The sequence below is a fragment of the Struthio camelus genome, chromosome 6, assembly GCF_040807025.1.
Source record: "Struthio camelus isolate bStrCam1 chromosome 6, bStrCam1.hap1, whole genome shotgun sequence".
NCBI classification, from domain to species: Eukaryota; Metazoa; Chordata; class Aves; order Struthioniformes; family Struthionidae; genus Struthio; species Struthio camelus.
This window is the reverse complement of record NC_090947.1, coordinates 7621144-7646350: the sequence shown is the minus strand read 5'-3', so window position 1 is coordinate 7646350 and position 25207 is coordinate 7621144. Positions and strand designations below refer to the sequence as shown.

Genomic DNA, 25207 nt, shown 5'->3' with positions numbered 1-25207 from the left:
TCTGTATTTACAACTAGACCTGCAAAAACATCTCTTACATTTCCAGGGTCCAAGCCATTGCAATAGGGCAAGCGTTGGTTGATGGACGCTGGTTGGATTGTGTCAGTCATCACGACCAGCTCTTCAGAGATGAATATGCTCTATACCGACCGTTACAGGTAAAAGTGTGAATCTGACTTGGGAGAGGAAGGGAGTAGGAAAGTTATAATTCTTGCTAGGCTTGGGAGCTGACTCAAGTCTTTTTAATCCCGTTCTCAGCAAATATTGTACGCTTTTTTTTTTTTAACCTTTTATTTTTTCCTTTAATCAGCTGTCCTGTATAGAGAATGGGTGCCCAGGCTTTTTGTTTGATTAAATCAATTAGTTTACATCTGTAGTTTAAAGCCTGAAGAAGCTGCTTTTACTCAGAAGGCTTTTAGACCCTCTTTTATGGAAGATGAGCTATTATGCTTAGTGCTGCCTACAGTAGAGGAAAGGGGGTGCAGTCTCTGATCTAGGCCAGTGCCCCTCATGGTGGACATCTTCCACAGTGACCTTGGACTGCTACAGGCAGTGCTTGTGGCAGCTGTGCTGTAATGTGCATAATGTACAATCTGCTGTGCAAATACTGGTGACTAAGACAGAATGGTCGTTTACTACTTGCATATCAAATTCTTCCTTTAAAGCCTTTCAAAGAATGGTTCATTTGCCTATAGTATATTGGAAATAAAGTGAGTTTCTTTTATCTCCAGTGATTGCAGTAATCAGGAATTCAGTTCCTTAGTCAGCTACATGATGCAAGACTGGGAGGGTGCCTCTGTTGTGCCTCCTAAATAGAACTGACTAGCTGAGAGGAAGGCAGAGTACCAGTGACCATAGATGCTGTCCTACCTTATTTCATTGCATTCAAACTTGTTGAGAGGTAAAGACAGTCACTAGCCTGAATGTGAGTGGATTGTTTTTTTAACTTGTAGAAGGTATCTCTAACCTATCTGTCACCTGAAGGCATTCAGTTGCAAGTCTTGCATGTTCTGCAGCTTCTCATATTAAAGAATGGCTCAGCTGTAGTATGAACCTTAGTCAGAAAGCTTGCTGCCGTTAGCAGCCTATCTTCCTCGTGCCTTTTGTCTCTTGACCACGTTCACATAGTCTTCTATTGATGTTGCCCTGGGCATCTGATGTTGCTGGCATGTCAGCTAGCTACCCACACTGTTTCAGTTTGCTAGTAAATTGTTGCACTAAGTGAGCAAATGCTTGTGTGGTCTCTGCTGTAGCTATTTGTAAGTGGATTGTATTATTCAAAGTTTAAAACCAGTTCTTGTTCTCAACAGCTGAAAGCACTGTCTGATCTCATTTCTCCTTACTTCAGCAAGAGTCAGGAGAAACAGTGTTGGTGACTCGGTTGCTTGCTGCACTTGCTGTAGCCAAAAGAATGATAGTGCGAATTTCCTCCTGGCTGATGGCAATTGCTAAGATGCTCTCCAGACTCTGGCCTTGCATCCAGGCTTTGTTTTGACACAGCTAGCCCCAGCTAGGGCCTAGCTTGCAAGTGAAGCTCTTAGAGCTGCTCTGTTTGGTCAGTCATAGAATTGCTCCCATGGCAGACAGCCTCCACCAGGAGCTGTGCGTGCACAAGGATATGTTTGTCATTCCTTTTGGTTTGGAGGTGATGAGCATTCAAAACAGTTTAGCTGGGGGTGGTAATAGAAAACGTGCAGTAGAATAAATTTGTTCGTTAGTGTCACTTAGTCACAACTTGTGTGGAAGTGGGGAGGAGGCACAGACCAAGCAGTGTGGGAAGTGTAAGGAAATACTTGTTTCCTGTTCCAAACAATTCCTGTTTCATGCTGATGGGGGGTGGCTGTATGACGAACCTTGTTCAGCCCACTGAGTGTGGGTATCGTTTGATTTTTGAAATGTCTGATCTGTATGTGTAGCAGGCAATGTGATATCTCAGCAGAGCTGAACTCTTAACACCTTTTTTCTTCCTTGTGTAACAGAGCACGGAGTTCTCGGAAACCCCCTCTCCAGACAGCGATTCCGTGAACTCTGTAGAGGGGCACTCGGAGCCATCCTGGTTCAAAGACATCAAGTTTGATGACAGTGACACAGAGCAGATTGCTGATGAAGGCGAAGATAATTTGGCCAGTGAGTTTCAGCTGAGTCCTTGTTTTTATTCTGCCTTCTCCCTGCTGTCTCCAGCCCCTCAGGATGTAATAGTATAACCATGTCTTGCTTTGCTTGTGTGTATGTGTGTGTGCGCGCGTGCGCGTGTGTATGTGTGTGCATGGGGCCGTAAGGATCCAAGCAAACTGTAACCTAGCTAATCCTCCTGTTTCTTATGATGGATACAGTACTCTGTATTTGGTGGAGCTGATAAAACTTCATACTTCTAATGGAGAAGCGTGTAAATTGTCTGCTTCTCTTTCTCATGCAGACTCCTGCCTGACGTAGGCACCGTAACAAAGCACTAAAGAACACCTACCCGATATGTCAGTATGCACACATCAAGATGAGATTGGAAGTGTTAAAACACTGTATTCCTGTAGTATTGCACACTGAGCTTCATGTATTAAAGGCAATTTTTCTCCTCTCCGATACCCTCATGATATCCATTTGAACCCCTCTCCTCCCTATATCTTCCCCCTTACCCAACACTAAAAGACTCCGCCAGCCCTAGCAAGCGCACTTCAGTCAGCAGCTTCCAGTCCACAATGGACAGTGATTCGGCCGCCTCCATCAGCCTGAACGTGGAGCTGGACAACGTGAACTTCCATATCAAGAAGCACTCCAAGTACCCACATGTGCCCCCTCACCCTGCCGACCAAAAAGGTATGAGGTAGTCACCAGTTGGAGTTGCACATGATGGAGAGCTGGGCCCTAATAACACCATCTTATTTGGATGCTACTTCTGTAGCTGTCTTAAAGGGGGAAATATAGTATCTGGTTGGCGCTCGCCTGCACGTCTAATGTGCTCACCTCTGAGGAGGCTCAGTAGACCTGTTGAAACCACCTTCTCTGCAGAGTGTGTAACTTCCCCTGTGACTTTCTCTTTGAAGTTGAAGCAAGGTGTCCTGCTGCCCATGCATAATGGGGCAGATGAACACAGACAGTTTCTGGCTCACTGGGGTGGAAAAAGTAGTCAATGCATAAACCAGTTTAAGATACTTGTCTCTCCAGTTTGAGACTGAACTGGAAGACCAAGCAGAAAAAGCAAACAAAATTAACTTGAACTCGGTGCTGATCGCTGATTCTACCTTAACAAGCTTATATTTGACAAAAGAATAATCTTGTTGATGAGCAATAAGGGCTAAGTTAATCCTTATATATAAATTTTTTTTTCAAAAGAGACCCTCCATTTAAAAGAGAAATAGGAAGAAATCAAATAGTCAGTGTTGAAGACCTCTTTAGAAGGCTTTTTTCTTAAAGGAGTGCTGTCTTGAAAGATTCTAAATAGGAGCAAAATCCGTATGAAAAGGTAAATGTGCTCCCCCTGTTGACAGTTCTATTCTGTATATACACAAAGGCTGACTGAAACCAGAGGTTGCCATTGGCTTGGGTCTAGTGACTTCTAGTTGCTTTACATGCTGGGTAGCTCTTGATGGTCTTTGCTCTGCTCCCTTTACCTAAAGTTACAGCAGCTCTGTAGACTTCTATCCTTGTCTGCTTCTAAGGAGTTTCTTATTCTTAATTATGGACTTTTTTCCTTCCCCCCGCCCCCGCCACTTCCATGTTTCCAACTGTAAAGGATGATCCACTGTTAATTAATTAGAACTCCTTCTAATGAGTTCATCCTTCTATGAAGTCTGTTGGTGTGGATCAATATACAAGACTTATTTTTATGCTTTCACACAGATTACATTCTTGGAAACTATCAAATGGTGAGTAAACTTTGGAAAAAAAGAATGAGAGAGGAGAACTGTTCACAGCTGCCTACTAGCAGTGGGCCTTAGATATGAGAGGGTGAGTGAGGCAAGTTAGAGGGGGTATTTATCAGTGCCCATTGTAGTCACCTTTTGCTATTTGCTAAAAATAGATCAGAAGGAGAAGAAAATGATTTCTTTATTTTTCCCAAAGAGAAGAGCAGGAGTAGGTTTAACTTGAGTTGAGAACAGATGACTGAAAAGGGAGGAGTTGTCAGAGCTACTGAGACCAATTCACTAGTGATTCTTGTGTCAGTTTGTAGCTCTCATAATCAAATGAAAAGCTAATACATCTACAGGGAAGGAAAAGTGTCGAGAGGGAGAATATATCAAGGGATATATTTCTCCTATTAGGAAGGAGGGATATTGGATTAAATGAGCTGGAATAAGGCCCAGGTGTGCTGCAGTATCCTGTAAATTTACAGCTGTGGCAGGATTATCTATCAGTGTGTGTTGCCAATAAAGCAGGCTGTAGTCAGTTTGGCTGTGGCTGGTGTTAAGACTTGTAGAGTGATAATCCTGGTTGCAGACGTATCTCAGTCTTTATCTCCTTACGCAAAAACCATTACATGATGAAGGGGAAACATAAGAGAGCCTGCCTCTCTCGAAAACTGTTAACCAAATCAAGGCTTTTCATGGCCAGAACTGAAGCTATTGTAAGAAAGATTTTGATGATGGAGAGTTCAGAGAAGATCAACAGAAAAGGCAAGTGGTGAGGGAATGAAAGGAGAGAAGGTTCTGCTTGGGTTTTGAGTTACATAAATTGGCAGTGCTCTGCTGTCTTCAGTGAATCTCTGCTGACTGGTGCTTGTTATCTGTCCCTGAACCGGGTTATTCTGTAGGAGTGCAATTCATACCAGAAAACTAGGAGCAATTTGTTTAAGAAACTGGCTTTGCCTTGAGGTAAATATATCAGTAATGTGCCCAGAATTGGGGTACCGTGGAGGTGTGGGTCATTAAAGCATACGGTGAACTGGGAAGTATTATTCTCCAGTTTTCAGAAAAATCGGTATCCTCTGCAGATACATAGGAGTTACTGTGCATCTTTTTTGGCTTCCTGGCACAAGGTTCTCTAGAGAAAAGCTCAAACCAGTGAACATTTCTTAGAAATGGTGAGAGTGAAGCTTCTTAGGTGCCTAGAGGTTTGTTGCTCAAGGCCTTCAAAAATTATGTGGGAGGAAACCCTACAGCATACACTACTGTGCCTAGAGTAGTGAAATGGATGACTCCTTAATTATTTTCTGGAACAGAGTTTTAAATCTGAATTCAGACATAGGCTTTCACCTTGTGTTCCTGATTTATCCTGGCTGTATTCTACAGAAAAGTCTTCCAAGGTGTCATGAACATCATGGTGACTGCTCAGACAGCCAAGACTAGCTAGTTAACATTCTATGTAAAGTGGGATACAGTTATTTTAAGAACAGAGTGCTTCAGTTATTCATGACTTTGTGTTTGTAGCTGTCAGGGACCTGTAACTTCCTTGTGCCCGTTATGGACTCTATGACTGGGCTTGGTTTCTTCAGAAATGTCTGTTCTGAAACTAAATTGCAGTGACTTAATTTGCCTTGAAATAAGGAAGCAAAACTGAAGATGACACCCACCTTTTTAGGGTAGTAACTCAATTTCTTCATAACTATAAATCACAATCATTGGAGGAGGGCTGAGAGGACAAAACAACAGAGCTGGAAGTGCAGGTCAGCTCTGCAATCTTTAAGTGGTTAGGGGGTTTCTTCAAATGATTAAGGGGTATGCAATTTCCACCAGTCACAGAGGTCAGCTGTTTAGAAGCAATAGCCTATGATGTGCCACTGATGTGATGGCCTGTGTGCGTGTTAGAATGGAGTGATTTGTTGGTGTCTCAGTCTAGTGGCAGAACTTCTTGAGGTGTTCCGGTCTGACTAATGTTTGGCGTGCTTTCATGGAATTCTGGTGGCTCCAAGTTAGGTTGGCTTGTAGTATCTTTTTACAAATGGCTATAGTGACTTATGCATAGTATCATCTGTCTAAGGACAATGGTACTTTGTTTATGGTGTGAATTAAAATGGGAAACCAAGCAAGATTATTTCCAGCATTTAATTCTGGGGAAGAGGTAAATTTTTAAGTGGCTAAATCTGTTTATTTTAAAGGTGATTTTTAGTTGCTGTTTTTGAAGAGATACTGTATCAGTATGGAGAGCAGTATTTTCTAAACATCTTCACAGTCAAGTATCCTTGATCTTGGCAGCAGGTATTTTGTGTAGTTAGATTTTGATAACTGACTCTAGCTGGGCCAGGGAAAGAAGAGAGGATCTCAGAATAGCGTGACACAGTTCCTTAGCGCTGGCGCTTGCCAAGGCTTAGCGCGTGATTGCCAGGAGCCCTTTTGGTGCACCTCCTTGTGTTCAGGCTTCAGTGGATGGTGTTGTAGAAGGAAAGCTGTGTATGCACTCATGCTTAGTTTCTGCATCTAGAAGAAAAGCTGTGGCTTGTGGCCAGAGTGTTTTGATGTTTAGTCAGGGCAATCCGAAAGACGTTTAGAAACTCTACCTGCTGGTTTCCGTGGGAGACCTGTGAATTTGTGTGTGCGTTGTGGTATTGCCTTCCAGTGTTGCTCCTGAGTATCAGACTGAGCAAGTTATGTGTTCTGTGGTGTGTGGAGTTTTTCTTTTTTTGTTTAAGCTGTTTGGGGGCATGTAAGAAAGCTTGTAGACAAGGGGTAAGAAATATGCCACAGGAACCTCTTCTTTTTTTGAAGACTTTCTATGGTATGATATGTGTAGTGATGGTGTGAGGTAACAAATGCATGTTGGTTGCTCTCACTAACCATCTCAAACTTGCACCGTATGGGTGAGTTATCTGTCTACTCTAGGAGGAGGTGCAGATTTCTTACCATGCCAGGAACTTCCCTTGGGGCACAGTTGTAAGCAAAGTTATACGACATGAAGTTCTATTAAAGAAAAATGATCCTCGTTTGGAGGGGTCACGTGCCTCTCTATCCAGAGCAAGACCAGGGTTAGGTTAGAGCTAATGATGACTCCTGCCTTAGCTATGTCAGACCGAACTCCAGTGTGCTCACACTAAGAGCTTCTGCCCTGAAGCTATTGCAAGATGGAGGGGGACGGGGTGCTAGCATACATGTTTGTGTGTAGGTGCAGCCCAGCATGACTTTCTCTGGCTGTTTTGTAGGACTGGGGGTGAATGCTGAAGGTGAGCTAGTCTTTATCAAGTAGTAGGTTGCTGGTAATGCTATATGCTTCATCTAAACAAGAGGTGAAAGGAATCAGTACGTACCATTAGGCTGCAAGAGATGGCAACTTCTCTTTCTGCCCCCAGGTATGGTACCTAAAGCATCCATTGAGTATCTGATTTCAAACTGAGTAACTGTGGACAAGCTCAGACTTTTAAAATAGTGGTGTGTAAGGGGTGTCTTGCATGCTGCTGTTCAGAGATTTGTAATTGCTTGTGTCCGTCATCTTCCTGTTGCTTTCTGTTGGTGTCTGAAAGCTGCCTGGCTTTGCTTTCTGTTTGTGGCAGTAGGTCTGGTCCTTTCTCAAGAAAGGTGGTAAAGGGTTGATTCTGGACTTTGGTCATACTACACGAAGTTGGACTACTGCTTTTGTTTTTCCATTGTATAACCACTTTTTGCAGAAGCTAGTTAACTGACTAAAGACATAACAGACCTGTAGAAAAAGAAGGTTTTTGTAGCCAGCCAGCTGCATGAAAGATCACTGTGGTATTTTTATGGTGATCTAGTAAGCTAAACAAGTGTAGTAGATGTGCTTACATCCATAGCTTCCTCCTGTTTCCCATATACGTAGCTCTTAGCTTTCTATGTTCCTGGGAGTCTGCCTTATCGGCCTGGATTCCTCCTCGGCTTTAGAGTGTTTTAGGCTTCCTGTAGCTCTCCTGAAAGACAGGCTGCCTTTCTTTCCATCACTGTGTAAGATAAATCTTATGGCTGGTCTTTCTCTGAGTCTGAGATAACACCAGAAATACTTAAGTGGAATGTGGCAGCAATACGGTTTCTGAAGCTCCTCAGAATGAGGAGACCGTTCCCTGTCTGGACATTCCCATGATGTCTGCCCACAGCTTTACACATTGATATTCAGGTCTAGAAAAATGAAGCACGTGTCAGTTGGAAAAGCAGACTCTTCAGTGCTCACGCCTAACTTTAGTTTGTTTTCTAAATGGTAATAGGGACTATTTTGTTGTCCTCCGAAAACTTTTCTGATAGAACAAGAATGAGAGGATATTCTCGTCTTGACCACTCATCAAGCTGTTGCTAAATTAATGACTAAATGTTTAGATGAGTAATGCTACTGATGGTGTGGGCGTGTACATCATATAATTATACGGGTATGCCAGCATAACCTGTCTTTTTTTTTTTTTTTTCCTGTCTCCGCCTATCTCCCTCTTCTTTTTTCTTTCAGAGTACTTGAATCCTGACAACGGAGGGCAGCAGATGTTCTCTATAAGTGACGCTTTTATTAAAGGTAAGGAGAACCTTCAAATATTGCTGTTGTATGGTTTAATGTAATGATCAAAACCCCTCAATACTCTTTTAATAGAGAATTGACTCTTTGAGGAGGTTTACTTGATTGTAAACCTGAAGTTATTTGTGGAGAAACTTGTATACAAGCTGTACTTTAACCTCTTTTGGATGCACTTTCAAGCTGTCTACTGGCTTCTTGGAGGGGGGGGGGGGGAAAGGCTAAGTGACAAGGCTTACCATTTTTGTTCATAACTTCCCCACCTCCAAACTTATATAATCTTTAGCTAAACTGATGCTTGATTATGACTGGGGTTTTGCAGGAGAGGGGAAAGGAAAGAAGTCTATCTAATTTCTATTAATATTTTACACAGCTAATATTGGGTAAGGAGCATCTGGGAGAAATTGCTGGTTTTTGAAGATTTTCTTCAATAGTCCTGTTCAGATTGCAATATTATAAGGTTTCTGCAGTCAGATCATGCACTCAGAGTTGTTTTAAGCTTGAACTGTGAAGGCTTACTGCTTGCTGATTTAAAAAAAAAAAAAAAAAAAAATTATGCACTACTAGCGTAAATGATTTATAATAGTCACCCATCATGAGAATGGGGAAGTTTCTAACTGCCCTCTAGAATATCATAATACCTTTGTGGGAAATAACCTAATAACCGTTTCAAAGCATGGAAAACTGTATTGAAATAACCTCTGATCTTGGCATTGCAAAACTAAGAGAATAGTTGTAAGCACTTTTTGCACGGTATAGGGGCTGAAATTGGCAGAGACCCCCTCCAAGCGGGGACTATCCTACGCTGTTGAAACATGCCTTCTGTTTCCCAGGCTAGAAATTGATATAGTTTATGCTGGCATTTAGGGTTTACAAAAAAATGTATCCAGTTGATGCATATGATGCCAATGAAGGCTGTATCCTAGTGGAATGTCTATGTGGTACTTAAGAGGGGGAAGGGAGGTGAGATGTGCTGAGACTTTGAAAAACTTGTGCCACTTTCTCTACAGAAAATTCTTTTTAATATTAAAAAAGGGAGTGGGGAGAGGCAGGAAAGGGGATTCTGAAGTATTAAGTATTGTGACAGGCTAGATGCGCCAGCCTGCCAGCAGTTCCTTCTGGACCTAGCTAGCAAAGTGATGGTCAGTGGGATCAGGACTACAGGTCATGCAGAGATTCAAAACTCTGACGTCTAAATTGACAGCATAGCTTTTCTTCGAAATATTTCCAGGAGATCTGCTAAAGATGACCTTTTCCAAGCTGTTTGGTTTTTTTTTTTGTTTTTGGTTTTTTTTTTTGGAATTTAGGCCTAGGAAAATGAGCCACTCTTTGTCAGTTGTATTCATGTAGGCCAGTATTTTTACTGTAGTCAGGTCTGATAGACCAGCGTTATTCTAGGCTGGTATAATCTGGTAGTAGAGTAGCAAATCTTTCTCTTTGGTCAGCCCGGATATTAGGGTTATTAAGTCTTGGCACTGTGTTTTGGAGAGTAAAGGAGGCTTACTAAGAAGACTTGGGTTGACTGAGAAGTGAACTGTCACCCTCTTTTGGGGGGGAGGGGTTGGATAGATAAGAAATGAAATATTCTTAGAATGAGAAATAGGTGTTCTGTTGTATCTGCTTGTTGGGAATACCCAACAATTGTACCTGCAGCACCTGAGAGTGTTCTTAGTAAGGTGTTAAGCCAAAGCTTGAATTTAAAATTAAGATGAAGGGGAAAAAAAGATTACTTTTGCTTAGAACAAAAAGAGCAACTTTACCCCAAACACTTTCAAGAAGCTTCTCCCCCCCCCCCCCCCAAACATCTATTTTACATAAATGCAGTTGTCCTTGTACTGTAGCCTGAATGACATTACTGGGTATTTCTAATGCTACTTCTATGTAGATGTCTTTAAAGCAGTAGCTTTTTGCAAATGAAATGAGTGCCTTTGATCAATCTCCTAAATGTAAAAGACATGAGTATACATTATAATTATACAAGATATTTTGAGTTTTCTGCTTATTTATAGGCAACACTGTGATATCATTTTCTTCTTTTGAAACTGACTTACTGAATTTGCTAAGACAAGGGAAAAACAAACTATCTACTCTATACTGGCAATACAAGCTCACTTTTCCTTTGTACGCTTACCACTGCGTAGTATAGACTCAATACTGTTGGCAGCATCATGCTGTCATGACTCCTAGCTCAAACTCAGCATTTCAGGAGGCTTAGACTGATGTCTTGGCAAAATCTTTCCTTTGAAGTAGCCTTTCAGAGACACAGGTGTACAACTGTGGCCTTATGAACAAGATTGGTTTGTCTCTTACAGAATCATTGTTCAACAGGAGGGTGGAGGAGAAGTCCAAAGAACTCTTTTTCACACCGCTAGGCTGGCACCACAGCAATCTGGATCTGCTGAGAGAAGAGAATGGGGAGAAACAAGCCATGGAAAGGCTGCTGTAAGAAAAATGTAGAAAAAAGTTTGCATGTCGCGAGTAACAATTCCTGAAGCCCCACTCTGCCAGCTTTCAGTGGGACTTGATCTCCCGTGGACAATATAAGAGACTAACAGGCATGAAGAAAAAGTTGTTTTTACAGTGTCTTTTGATTGTTTTCTTTCCTTGGTCCCTGACTTCAAGGTATTAAAGTCCAAAGAGTTGATTGTAGAACATCCTAGACAGCTGTTCCTTCAGATGGCTTACTGCACTGTAAATGTTAAGAAGTTAATTTCTGAAAGGTGATTTCAGCTAATCACTGCTTTTTATTTCCCTCACCACAAACTTTTTTTTTTTTTAATATAGTTCTGCTAATCACAACCACATGATGGCACTGCTTCAGCAGCTTCTGTACAATGAGTCCCTGTCACTGTCTTGGAGGGATATCATCGTACCTGTGGTGTGCCAGGTAGTTCAGACTGTGCGGCCTGATGTCAAAAACAGAGATGATGACATGGATATCCGCCAATTTGTCCACATCAAAAAAGTGAGTTTCAGCAAATGGATGTAGGGAAACAGAAGGATGTAGCTGCTGGCAGTACCATTTGTTAGGTACTTTGCATCCTCTGTGCAAGGCACTTTAATGCCTTGGAGCTGATATCTTCTTTTACGCTATAGGCTGCGGAAGGTAGCAAAGAGTAACACCTTTGTAATGACTTCATTCTGGTTTTGGCTTCTGCTCATTCCGTGCTTGGATTGGAGAAGTGCTGAGCACTGGATAGGTAGCTTGCAGGACTCTGTAGCAATTCTCTTGCCCTGTAACTACCCATTATGGAGTATTTAACTCCTCCCATGTGAAGCTCAAGGATTTTCCTCACAGAGGAAAGCTTAATTGTTATCGGATGCTGCATCCAGTTCTGCCAGGTATCCCGATGACAATGCTGCTGAACTGCAAGGCTGCAGTTGTGGCTTGCAGGGTTTCTTCTGTGAGGCTGATGTGACAGTAACTTCCAAGGAGCTGTTGGGACTGATGACCGCAGGCTTGGGCCTTTTTCTCCTTGGCAGAAACTCCCCTCAGGAGGCCTCTTTTATTTTAGCAGCCATGGAGAGCCTTACATTTCAGGCGGTAGTTCTGTGACGTTTCTTCCGGCAACATCAGTTGTTGCTTCTGCCTCTCCTGAAACTCGGGCTCAATTAGAGGTTCAGAGCCAAATGCCCTTCCTAGGTATTTTCATAACACTATGATTTAAAAAAAAAAAAACTTGAAACATTATATTTAGAAACCTGTTTTGTGTTGTTTATTGTTTTTGTGATTGGCTATGACTATAGGCACGCCAGTCACTGTGTTCAAATAGTAGGCAGAGGTTTGATTTCTGTGCAGTCTTCCTTGTTATTAGTGGAAGTGGTGTGTGCAAGGGTATATGTTCCTCTTGGCCTGCAGAACTTGGCTTCCCTTATCTTGTAGTGTGTACCCAATTTAATGAATGGTGCATCTGTCAGGAGGGGCCTGGAGGTCCTGCAACTTTAATGTTTGGTCTTATGTTGTTGTCCTTAGTCTGCCAGACTATAAAGGAAAAGAGCTGTGTATGCAGCATGACAATATCTGGTCTTTCATCTGCTAATTGAAGGTGTAATTGAAGCCTGCAAATCTGCTACAATAAATGTTTTGCGTGTTATTTACTGCATTCAGAAGTTATGGCAATGTATGACAACCCTAAAAGTGTTCTAACAGAACTTTCTCTGTTCTGTTAGATCCCTGGTGGAAAGAAGTTTGACTCCATGGTGGTGAATGGATTTGTTTGCACTAAGAATGTTGCACACAAAAAGGTAACACAGGCTTAATAATCAACTACTGGTTCTAGCGCGTGCTGAGGACGCAAGCGTGCTGTGACTTCCTTCCTTTCTGGGTTGTGAAACTTCCCTCCCTGCTCTGGAGGCTTGTGGGCTTTCTCTAGCCTGCTGAGTCCTTGAACAGGGATGGCTTTTAAATGTGAGTGTATTGTATGTTTCTCTCCAAAGCTACTTTTTAGCCCAGAGATTCTAGTGAGGAAAAACAAACGTTCCCCATGCATGTATAGCAAACAACCCTTCCACCCCCACTACCCTGAAGGTCAACTCTAATTATGCCACGAATTAGCCAGAAAGACTTTTGTGCTTCTGATTTATGTTAAAAGCTCATTTTACTAGACTATCATAAGTCAGGAGGTCAGGATGGAGACTCTGGAGTGCGACAAGATTTCAAGGTTCTGGGTGGTGACTGTGGGAACCTCCAGTGTTGCTCTCTTATGGGACAGTAGTTGTCTTGTAACACAGGGAAATTCCCAGAGCTGGCTGTAACATCCTTGTAAGGGGAAGAACGTGTAGCGTGTAAATGAAATAACTGAAACTGTTGTGTTTGTTTTGTTTTTTTTAAGGTGATAGAATGTCTTTTTTTTTTTTCTTCCCCCCCCCATTCTGTTTTCTCTTCCCTTCCAGATATGTCTTCTGTTCTAACTAGTTTATTTTTCCCAGATGAACTCCTACATAAAAAATCCCAAAATTCTTCTGCTGAAGTGCTCAATTGAATACCTCTACCGAGAAGAAACAAAGTTTACCTGCATAGACCCTATAGTACTTCAGGTTAGAGCATTTCTCTGGTTTTGGTTAATTGCCTGCAGCCAAGTGATTCAAACAAAACAGTGATCAGTGCACATCTAATTTCTGAGTGTATGAAGTGGACTTGAGTTGGTAGGATTGCATAGGAAAGGAAAAACTGCTCTTGCAGCAGTTAGCTAAGAAAACTGCTGCAGTAAATAAGGTATTGTCTTGTGCTGAAGGCTTTTGGGCACCAAGCATTACCTGTACTGAGAGCAATTTTGTGATCCTTAGAATTATGCAGTGTTTTTAAAAAGCATGTTTTGTTTTTAAGTATGTACTAGACAATGAACATGTCACTCCAAAGGTCAGAGCTAGACATGGCTTAGATGTGCAGAGGAATGTTAAAGAAGTGAGTGTAAGTGAGAGGTAGGCTGTGCCCACGTTATTTCTTATCAAAAAGTGGGACAACACCCAACCTAATGAAGTGATGAACTACATAACATCACTTTGGAACAACTGCTTTGCCTTTGTGAGCAGGGAGGTGCCTTGGGTGTGAAAAAGCTGAGATAGAAGTACTTTTTAACATGCTCTGTGCCTATCTGAGGATCAGTCTTCAGGTCTTGGCCGGGATGATTGTAACATGGGTGTTTGGTGTCTTACTGACCTTGAGCCATAAAGTCTTATTCTATATTTGACTGTTTCCTTAAAATGCGTGTGAGGCTACCTCCATTTGGTGCTTAATAGACAGGATTACAGGAGAGAAAGCATTAGCAATGCTACTTATCCCTGCCAAGTGAGGCTTTTTTTTTTTTCCCCCCCAGTAAAGGTTTAAGCTGAGATCTATCTATTTTCTGAACAGGATAGAAGTATTTACTCCTCTTTCTGAATATTGTTCACTGTGATAGTTTCAATGTCTGCTTCGGAACATGGTTATAATCACTTTTGTATCTGCATTAAAGCCGTGTGGGATGGGGAATACTACAGAAGTACTAGTTCAGCTGAACAGATCAGCTTCTAATAAAAGCTTTATCTTTGCTACTGCACTGATGTGAATGTTTGTCCTGAGGTCTTGACAAACTGCTGATAAACTGAGTGTTGTTGCACCTGGGGAAGGGGAGGGGAGGAATGTGCACAGTGGGCAACGGATGATGGTTTTTGGATAGTGGATTTTCTTTTCTTTCTCAGAAAGGTTAATATTGAAATGAGAGAGAAATAAATGTTAAGCATTTAAGTCTTTCTCAGACAGGTTTGCAGTATTACTGCCATGTTTTGTTCCTATCTGCAGGAAAGAGAGTTCCTGAAGAACTACGTACAGCGGATAGTTGATGTCAGGCCTAATTTGGTCCTTGTTGAGAAGACTGTGTCTCGGATTGCCCAGGACATGCTGCTAGAGCATGGTATCACTCTGGTCATCAACGTCAAGCCAGTGAGTGTTTTATGCCAGAGTCAGCCTGGGCCTTGTGGTGGATCTCAAATTCCTGTTTGTAGGAGGCTCACTGGAGAAAGCAAAAGTTGTCTTTTTCTCTTCTAACAAAACCTAGAGCTGCTTTTTAATAACTTTATTTTTTTTTAATATTAGAATTAATTAAATTATTTTTAAAATGACGCTACCATTTTCTAGAGGACGCTAATGATACTAGTGTATCCCTTCAATTCTCTTTGCCCTGTAGATTCTTACTGCTCTTTTCATTTTCACAGCAAGTGTTAGACCGGGTGAGTCGAATGACCCAGGGAGACTTAGTGATGTCAATGGACCAACTATTGACCAAACCACGTTTGGGAACCTGTCATAAATTTTATATGCAAGTGTTCCAGTTGCCCAATGGTGAGTAAAGGTCAATGTGTTCTAGCCTGTTTGCCTGACAAAATAACTGCCTTGCTTAACTTAACTAGATCTGAACTGTTGGGTCCCTTGTGTGATCAAGTATTATCCTTCCTCTTAAATTTTTTTTTTTTTTTTTACTTCTGTTACATCTTGAACAACTACAGTGAACTAAGATTGCAGACGTGAGCACAGTCAAGAAGTGCCAGATCTCATTCTTCCTTAGACGAGACACGCTAGATTTTAATCAAACTGGCGTGTTCCATCCGAACAGACGCACACAGCCCGTCCTGTTTTGAGCATGAAGTTGGGCTGAAGAACGTGTGTCTATCTTCAGGTTGCTCAGGGTCTTGTCTAGCCAGGTTTTGAAAGTCTTGCAGGATGGAGGTTTCACAGCCTCTCTAAGGAACTGTGTAGTTGCTTAACCGTCTTCACCGTAAAGAATTTTTCAGTATGGCCAAATCAATTTACCCTGTTGCAATTTGTGCCCACTGCCTCTTGCATCTTCACTGTGCACCTCTGGGAAATCGGGCTCTTTTTTTTTTCTCTGCAACCTGCTGTAGACATTGGAAATTTGCAAAGGAAGAGATGCTGCTTGATAGGTTACCAGGGGTGTTGGCACACATAGACACAGTTACAATTCTCTATGGGAAAAGTAGTCTTTGCATCTCTTTGCCTTCCCCCCTCTCCAGCTTTGAAACTGCACTGAAAAGCTTGTGAAGTCTTTACTGTTAAAGCTGAGCAAATGCACTTGGGAGGATAATGGTTCTTTTGCTTCACTGCCTCTCATCCTGTCTCCCAGTCTACAGTGATCTTTGAACATGCTCTTCGGGTTGACATGTTCTGTATGGTTTTGTTTTGATCTCTATGATGACCTGTTTTACAAAACAGGGAAAGTTTACAGCAAATGCTTTTTTTTATTAACGGAAGTAAGAGTTATTTCGATATAGTGATGTGAATTTCTACAAATGGATTGCGCCGCCAGTGTTATTTACTGGTTAGTCTCTATTACAGGCTCTTTGGTTTGTGAGACACTTAAGAACAGGTTAATTGTAGCTGTCATTCCCACCCCTCTGTTCTTGTTTTTTTTTCCTAGATCAAACAAAAACCCTGATGTTCTTTGAAGGGTGTCCTCAGCATCTGGGTTGCACTATCAAGTTGTGTGGTGCTGCAGAGTATGAGCTGGCCCGTGTGAAGGAGATCCTGATTTTCATGGTCTGTGTGGCTTATCATTCCCAGCTGGAAATCTCTTTCCTTATGGACGAGTTTGCCATGCCCCCTACTTTAACCAAAAATGCCTCCTTTCACTCCCTTATTGAGGAGTCAGGAGATGAAAATGAACATCAGAATCTCTTCAATGGAGAGGACTTCAGTACAGCAGTCAGAGACATTGAACTCTCTTCCGACAAGCTTCCTGTCATCTCTGAATCAGTGTCCTCTGATGAGGTCAGCTTGGTTGAACAAAGAAACTTATTTGAGAGAGGTGACCAAGAGAGCAGTCAGCAAGAAACAGTGTGTTCAAAACAGCAAGAGCACCACAAAATGGAGTCAACGTTTCCAGTGTTCAACTCTGTACCTTCTGCAATACCTGAAACATCCCTGCTGCCCCTCCATGGCATGGACCAGCACTTGGTCGCTCTGGATAGCCAGCCCCTAGAGCCTCCGCAACAAGCGGATGATCTGCAGGAGTCCAAGAGTCAGATGAGAGTCTTCAGAGACCCTCTCCAGGATGATACTGGCTTATATATCACAGAAGAGGTAGCTTCTTCTGAGGATCGTCTCAAGGCTTACTCTGCAGCATTTAAGCAGGAGTTGAAAGATGTTATTCTCTGCATTTCTCCTGTTATGATGTTCCGTGAACCGTTCCTTTTGACTGAAAAAGGTATGAGGTGTCCTGCCAGGGAATACTTCCCTGAGCAAGTTTATTGGTCTCCTCTCCTCAATAAGGAATACAAGGAGTTGGAGAGCAGAAGGAAGAAACAGTTATTGCGGGATCTCTCTGGACTGCAAGGGATGAATGGGAGTATCCAAGCTAAGGCTGTCCAAATTTTACCTTCTCACGAGTTGGTTAATACTAGAATAGCTGAGCATCTAGGTGATAGTCAGAGCTTAGCCAGAATGCTGGCTGACTATCGGGCCAGAGGAGGGAGGATACTGCAGAAAAACGCTGATCCCTTTGCCCAAAGTAAGGATGTGTCCGGTGTCCCTACTGGAAAAACTGGATGCAGAACTGAAGAGGATGAGAAAGGACTTGCCCAGAGTGAATCCTCATGGTCTAATAAGGTAAGATGTAAGCTGTGCTACAGAAAGCACATGAGTACAACAATTTTCCCTGGCAGCACAGAAGGCTTAGTGTTTTGTATTAAATATTAAACAAAAAGTTTTTTGGATGGGTCAAAACAGCATTTCAGACTGTAGTGTTCTGGGTACCTAAACAAGCTGATGTAGTCAGGGATTAGATGAATTTGAGAAAGCAGAATGGGGAACTGGCTGCAAAACTTGTCTGAAAAGTGGAAAAGCTAATAAGATTCCACTTTCTGACATCCTGGAAAGTGCGCAAAGTCAACTCAAAATCATGGTTTAGTACACTGTCTGTTCAGCTCAGCTGTATGACTAGATCCTGAAAATGAGTACATGGAGGGGGAGAAAACGTTTTTGTTTCTGAAATTGGACTTTCCTGCTGTTTCTACTAGTGATTTCTGAACATATTATTTTTCAGTCTTCAGGGGGCTTAGTGTCATGGAAACAGCATGTAATTACAGGTTATAATTACCTTAAAATATATGGTTATTTTTAAAAGCTTGGGTGATCTAGAGAAGTGTGAGAATCTCATAACGCAAAAAAAAAAAAATCTTTTTAGAAATTTCAAACCAAGGACAGGTGTATTCTTAACCAGAAATATTTAAAGGTAGGAGAAACTGTGTGTCATGGAAGCAGCTAAGTTATATTTGAGGAACTTGGGACTTTCTGGCACAGGAAAGCTGTACGGGGGGAAAAAAGACCATGAACAGGAGGAGTACTGGAGCTGGTCTTTAGCATTAGTCAAGCGTTGCGGACCCTGGGTCACTCTCAGCCTCCATGTTCATAAGCAGTAGTCACTTTTTAATCAGAGCTTAAAATGAACTGGAAATCTGTGTAGCTTCACAAGCCGTATGAACAGTAAGAGGAACCATTGCTCCGGATCAGACTAGTCAATACCAAAGAAAAGTGTTTGCTAACTTCATAGTTCAGTGGGGTGTACGAGGGGAGACAGTTCCACTCCAGCATCTGTTTGCAGAGCAGGACAGAAAGTTGAGGAGTCTGCTTTCTGTAGCCTGAATGAGTAATTTGAGTAAAAAAATTCTGGCAAAGCTTTGACTCCTTCAGATGATGACCTGCTAGCATCCAGATGCAGGCATGTCCTGTTCAAGATGTGCTAATATGTGATGTGCCTTGGAGGCTCTGGGGCTTTGCGTGTTTTTTTTTATGGTGGTGGGTCATTTCCACCCCCCCCCCCCCCCCAAATTCAGTCCTCCTTTGCTTTCTTTCCATGCACACGCCTCACTTATGCATATTAGTTATGCTGTTCTAAAAATAGCCCTTAGTGTTTACACAAGGTACAAGTCTAACCTTATATTACCCTAGAGCTTTAGGTAATCTATTGAAAAGGAACAACCAGGGATTTGCCCTTAAATAAAACTGCTAGAAAAAAATTTGGTGTGGTCAAGAGTTGTGTGTGGATGGAGGTGTCTGTAACCAGTGAATAAATTTTTCTCTCCACCAGGTGGACTGCCTGAGTCCAGTAAACCATCAGAGGCTCTGTGTTCTCTTCAGTAGCTCTTCTGCTCAGTCCAGCAATGCTCCGAGTGCCTGTGTTAGCCCCTGGTATGAAAACTACTCCTCTACAGCTTATCTAGTTGCTTGGTGTTTATTTACTTATTTATTTTTTCTACCTCTCCTTAAGACAGCGTCAATGCTTGCTTAAAAGCAATTTTTATTAAGGACTCCTGGGAAGGTTGTGTCCATCCTGTAACAGGCAAACTGTTGCCACGTGAGTTTTTTTTTTTTTTGTCTGGTCAGGTGGGACAGAGCAGTATCCCTGAGTCTTTGCAGTCCCTGAGGCATGAGTGAGAAAGCCCAGCCTGGCACTGGATGCTTCAGTTGTGCCTTTGACTGCAGAGAGTAATGTATGGGTGGGGAGGGCACTGCGTGCCTTCTTGCGGGGAAGACTTGGTGTGTATAAACACAGAAAAATGCCCAAGCCCAAAATTAAGGCCTGAGAGAGAATTTTAGAAAGAATACTTCTAGATAGTGCTATCCAGGAGTGGTATTTGAATAAACAGCCTTGTCTTTTTCATATTAAAGTCAGCAGCATTAAAAGCTTTAGTTGTATGTCTAACACGCCATCAACTACTCACAGCCTCAGAGTAACTTGTGACAGGCTTTTGGCAGTAATCTTCGGACAAGTCCCAGTGTTTCTTCGTCTGACTCGGAAGAAAGTAAGAGATGGTGGTAGCTTCCTTATAGGGGAAGGTCTAGGGTTCCTGCTCAAAGCTGAGGAATGAGCCAAAGGTGATGATAACCATTTCATTAAAAAGCAGCAATAAAACTACAGAAATAACTGGTATTAGTCAGAAAAGTCTGAATTGTGACACTTAAGTTGATACGTGTTTTAAGTGGCTTGCTCACTTCAGATTCTGAGAACTCAAAAGTTGCTATTAAATTTTTTCTTGGAAGGGAGTAAGAGTTTGTGTAGGCTTCTTTTTTCTTCTAGGTGTGCCTTTCTTGTAACTGTTAAAATGTTTGAGACTTCAAGCTGTCTAGACTTTTGTGTCTAGATACTCCAGGACATGAAGTTCAAAAGTGCGATTGAATTGTATTCAACTTTTAAATGTCAAATTTAAAGTTGTTCCAGCAGGAACTCAGATCACTATTGGTGAACTTCAAACTTGACAGCAGGGGTCTGGGAAGGCTAATGAAGGCAAAAAAAGCCTTTGAAGGTGTCCAGGGCTGAAAACAACCAAGCTGTAGGTGTAGATTTGTGGACTGAAGCCATTCCGCAGCTAACAATGGCAGGATTTCTCTCTAAAGCTTTTGTTCCCCCTCTACTTTAGGATTGTAACCATGGAGTTCTATGGGAAAAATGACCTCACTCTGGGTGTCTTTCTGGAGCGCTATTGTTTCAGGTGAGGAAGAACTTATTCCAAATCAGTGTAGACATGCTCTTAAAAAAAGAAAACAAAAAAAAAACCTGACGATCCATTTGTATCCTGGAAAAGCTTACTGCTTAAATCTGCTTTTCCATTTGCTTTATTAGCATGCTGTAGTGAAACAGGAACTGGGTTTAGGAATTCACTTCCTTGTGCTCACTTATAAGCAAGTATGTCCACTGCTTTCCCACTTCTGTCCTGTTCCTCTTATTTCCTGTAATGAGAAAATGGAACAAATGATGCAACAGGACTTGTAAGTTCGTAAAGTCAAATGTGATCACTCAAGTACTTGTAATGTATTCCAAATAGTTTTTTTTTCAAGGCAAGTAATTGTACCAATCAAAATTTTATGGGGTTCCAATTGGAACTTTCATACAAATTAAGGAAAAAAAACCTGCTCCTTCAGTGTCATCCGAACAAGATGCTCGGATGCGAGGTAAGTAAGGTCTTGTCATATCTCCCAGGATGCTAATATAAATGGTGCCAAACATTTTTATCCCTGGCAAAATGTCATGCGGTTTGTTTCGTATGTCTGGGATATAAGTTGCTGCTGTTCAGTACTAGCTTGCTACCAGAGCTGCATGCAAAGTCTCAGCAGGCTGAGAAGCTGTGTAGGTAGTTTGTGGGTTCTCACAAAACAAAATTGCTCTCTTCTCTGCACTGGCCCTTTGCAATAGCAAAATGTGCCTAGTATTCAAACTTCTCTGGAGGGACAAGTTCACCTTGTGCTAGACAATAGGAAAGAGGAACTTAGCCTGCCTCAGGTTCCTATTTCTCTCTGCTGCCTAGCTCTCCTGTGCTAGAGTGAACCCCTCTCAATATTCTCTGCAGTTTCAGTAAATAAAACTCTTGGGACTCCTGCCCTTCTCTTCCCTCCCCTCCACCTCCCCCCCCCCCCCTTAAACAAGGAGGATCTGGACTATACGTTCTTGCTACTTTAAAGGTTTTCCTGTTTCACCTTTGTGTCAAAAGGATTCATCTTTTGTTTTTCTGATATTGGAGTCTCTGCTATGTGACTTGGAAGACACCCATCCAAAGAGAAGTAATGAATTCGTCTGTTTGAAGAGGTGATATAGCAACAGTTTATTCATCTCGTCCTTCAGGAGCTGAAACATTAAAGTTTTAGAGGCTCTTTGGTACATCTTTGTCCCCAGTAGCCTTTCATCTGGGATGCTTCCTAAGAGCTGTTCTGATTTGATGCCAAGCACTTCTTGGTGCTTGATCCCTATTTTGTGGACTATATGGAATACATTGGTCGAGTCAGTGTTATCCTAGAAAGGTTGTGATATCCACCGATACCCAGGCACTGCTTTTGGGATCTGCACAGCCATTGCTGGCAGGGGAACCTCCCTACATGCCGCTCCTAAATGAGCGCACTTCCCTCTGCAGAAACAGTCTTCACTTAAAGCTTAGTAAACTTTTACAGTGAAGGTCTAGTATGCCTTTTAATGCCATGGTACCAATATGTTGAATCAGTTCTTTAAGAGTGCCTAGCATATGATGATTTATCACTGTCGCGATATTTCTTTCTAAGGCCTTCCTACCAGTGCCCCAGCATGTTCTGTGAAACCCCAATGGTGCACCACATTCGTCGTTTTGTCCATGGGCAAGGCTGTGTGCAAATTGTGCTAAAGGAGCTGGACTCCCCAGTCCCGGGATACCAGCACACGATTCTTACCTACTCCTGGTGTAGACTGTGCAAACAGGTAAGGATGCAGACTTAGGAACTGTTGCTGTTCCACTTGTGGTATTCCTATGGTGCCTGGCCTTGTACGGAAAGGCAACGTTTTTTTTGAGAAAGTGCTCATTCCTGGAGCGATGGGTAAACTAGTACAAAACGTATTACTGATATAAGTGTGTTCGTGTGTCTACAAATTCCTTTCTCAGAATTGCATCTGAGGGTGAAAAGTCTTGTATATTGTGACCCTGTTGGAGAGAGTCAAACCTTGCGCTGACAGGATAGGTTTAACTGGAGTTGATATATTGCTGTAAGTGAATTGCTGACACAGGAGGGAAAGACTGGAGTTGTCCCCTTAAAGGGGAAGACTGTGGTCCACTGCCGGAAGTGAAGCCGTGAAAGCAACTGAAGAATGTGTATATAGGGAAGAGCAGACGCTAAGAACTGCTAGTTTAGTAATTGGCTAAAACCACTTAGTATTCTTTGTGATCTGCCATAGGCTGGGCAGTCTGCACTGAGTCAGGAGTGACTGATGTAATGTCTAGACTTCCTTTAGTAGAGCCTAGAAAGTAAAGAAAATTTTCATCAGATGAATGATTGTTTTGAAAACCACAAGATAGTAAGATTGCATATTATCTGAGACTTCTGTAATTTAGCGCAGAAAACATTAGCAGCAGGATGCTCATCTCTGGCTAAACTTATTGTAAAACTTAGGAGCCTTCAAAGGGACAAGAACAAAACTTAATTAAACAATATTCACCTAGTGCCTCAAACTGGAAAACATTGTAATTACCAATGTGAATGACTCAATTCACCTACTTAATGCTAGCTTAAACATGGGTGTTGGATTTAAAGATATCTGGAGGAAGTTAATTTAATTGCTGAAGGCGAGCCCTATTTTGCTATGTATGTGCCTGTTCCATAACCTTTTATTTCAGTGTACTCATGTAAACACTAATATGTTTGTGGCTATTAGGTATGTATAAATTGGTGGCTACTCTAACTTTGCAAGCACTGCTGAAGTTGAAATACACTGCAGAGCAATACCAATGTATTTCTAGTTAAAGAATGGCCACAGAAGAAGTGTATAATGAAATCATTGCCACTGACCATGTGCTGCTGGAAATCCTCCTTGTGCAGAGAAATGACATCTTGAATATGAGCTTGCATCAAGGATGTATTCAAACTCCCTCAAGTTAGCACTTGCAGTCATCTCTGACTAGCAATTGCTGCTTATCCGGTTTATTTTAACTACGTATACATTGCCTTTCGCTTCCTATAGACACCATAGTTTTGTTGGTATGTCTCATAGTCATGAATGCTTCTGGTACTAGACATACTAGATTGCTGTCTAGGTTACTCTGTCCTTAATTTCATCCTTCAGGCCCAGGATTAAGACATTTTGCTTTCCATTTTCAGGTGACTCCAGTTGTCCCACTTTCCAATGATTCTTGGTCTATGTCTTTTGCAAAATACCTCGAGCTGAGATTCTACGGGCACCAGTACACTCGAAGGGCCAATGCAGAGCCGTGTGGTCACTCCATTCACCATGACTATCATCAGTATTTTTCCTATAATCAGATGGTGGCATCTTTCAGGTGAGGTCTATTGCTAGAAACCTTTCTTTGTCTAGCACTATGTGAAGCATATGGTCAAGTAAGGATTCCTCAAGTCTGTCCTTCACTTTGAATGCAGCATGGGGTAGTGTGACTGTGCTATAACCGTAAGTGCAGGGGTGCAGGTGTGGGTGCCATCACTGCTCTACATGGGGTACGCAATATCCAAAGGAAGGGATGGTTACAATTCATGATATAGAAGGGCAATAATGTGTGATCTCCGTTTTAAAGAACGTTTCTCCCTATTTAGTCTATAAGACTTCCAGAATTTTATTTTTTGCAGCATGTTCAGATAAATTAATGTGCTGTTACTTGCTGCTAAAATTAAAGCCCTGGAAGCATCAGCAGTGCCTATCTCATATGAAGCCACAAACTGCAACATGGCACGGAAGTACTATATGGGGAGAGTTTTGTTAACAGCCGTCTTCTTATTTTCTCAGCTACTCTCCGATCCGTCTGCTTGAGGTGTGTGTCCCGCTCCCCAAAATCTACATCAAACGACAAGCTCCGTTAAAAGTTACTATTTTGCAGGATCTCAAGGATTTCTCTCAAAAGTGAGCTTTGCTTTCATGCCTTTTGGACTTGTATCAGTAGAACACATAAAAACCATTCTTGCTAGTAGAAACAAGACAGTTGCTAAATATTGATTATTTAATAGAAAAGTAATGATTTAAAATGCTTAGAATTATAGGCACATACAGTCCTAAGTGAGGGTGCTTTGGAACCTTCTTTCTCACCTTTATCTGCTCTGTCTGTCCTGGTCCCTCACATCTCTTCATCTGGTACAGTTTGGCTTAAACATGGCCGTTAGAAATCAAGAGTCATCTCTTTCTTCTCCATCCCTCAATATTGCACTGATATCTGAGAGATCTAGTGTGTTTCTAAACTACGTTGCCAAGTAGGCCTTGGAAGACTGACTGTCAGCTGATGTCTGGAACCTCACTCTTGTGAAATGCCTTCTCAACCATAGCTAAAACCGTTCTAATTCTTTTCTCTAATCCTAAAAATGGATCAGAGGGAGTGGTCCTTGAAGGCTTAACCTAAAAGCTACAGGTAGTGCTTTGTATCCTTGCTCTAACATGCCTTTTTGGAAGGACCATCTGACAGTGTGTATCTTGACTTCAGCCTAGAAAAACTGCGAAGAAGATATTGCTCAAATCTGTTATCTGAACAGAAGTATTTTCATTATATTGGTTATGTGGCAATTAAGCGTGTGAGAAATGTTGCCTTTGGATTTCCAATCTGATGATAATGTTTAATCAGGTACCTTTTTTGTAGTGTGAGCAAACTGCCTCAGGCCCAGCCACCTCCTAAGTGCAGGAACAAAAAGGTGGGAGACAGACATGGGAGGAAGCTGTTTTAAATCCAATCTGACTGCTGTTCTTTCTAGTGGTACCATTCCTGTATGGCTAGTCTTTCTGTGCCTGCCTGACTTAGGAGCTGTGAAGCTTTGTTTAGGACTGATATAAATGTACTCGCTGCTGGTGGAAGTGTAGCTTGTAGACCTAGATTTTTCTGAGATCAAGATGACGTAACG

At 42.0% G+C, this 25207-nt stretch overlaps 1 protein-coding gene across 5 annotated transcripts in view; it reads left to right on the top strand.

Moving 5' to 3' along the window:
- PIKFYVE (phosphoinositide kinase, FYVE-type zinc finger containing) overlaps positions 1-25207 on the top strand; it is a 65555-nt gene that overhangs the window by 24281 nt on the left and 16067 nt on the right. For 4 of the 5 annotated variants that reach the window (XM_068947966.1, XM_068947964.1, XM_009688645.2 and 1 more), the window contains 16 exons: positions 47-158; positions 1980-2127; positions 2644-2811; positions 8311-8373; positions 10683-10812; positions 11155-11335; positions 12541-12615; positions 13300-13407; positions 14651-14791; positions 15064-15190; positions 16284-17470; positions 18951-19051; positions 20281-20352; positions 21911-22082; positions 23474-23652; positions 24111-24224. In XM_068947966.1, coding sequence (XP_068804067.1) covers positions 47-158; positions 1980-2127; positions 2644-2811; positions 8311-8373; positions 10683-10812; positions 11155-11335; positions 12541-12615; positions 13300-13407; positions 14651-14791; positions 15064-15190; positions 16284-17470; positions 18951-19051; positions 20281-20352; positions 21911-22082; positions 23474-23652; positions 24111-24224 — 3078 coding nt within the window. The remainder of the gene's footprint in view (positions 1-46; positions 159-1979; positions 2128-2643; positions 2812-8310; positions 8374-10682; positions 10813-11154; positions 11336-12540; positions 12616-13299; positions 13408-14650; positions 14792-15063; positions 15191-16283; positions 17471-18950; positions 19052-20280; positions 20353-21910; positions 22083-23473; positions 23653-24110; positions 24225-25207) is intronic. The other variant, XM_068947967.1, reaches the window with a different exon arrangement.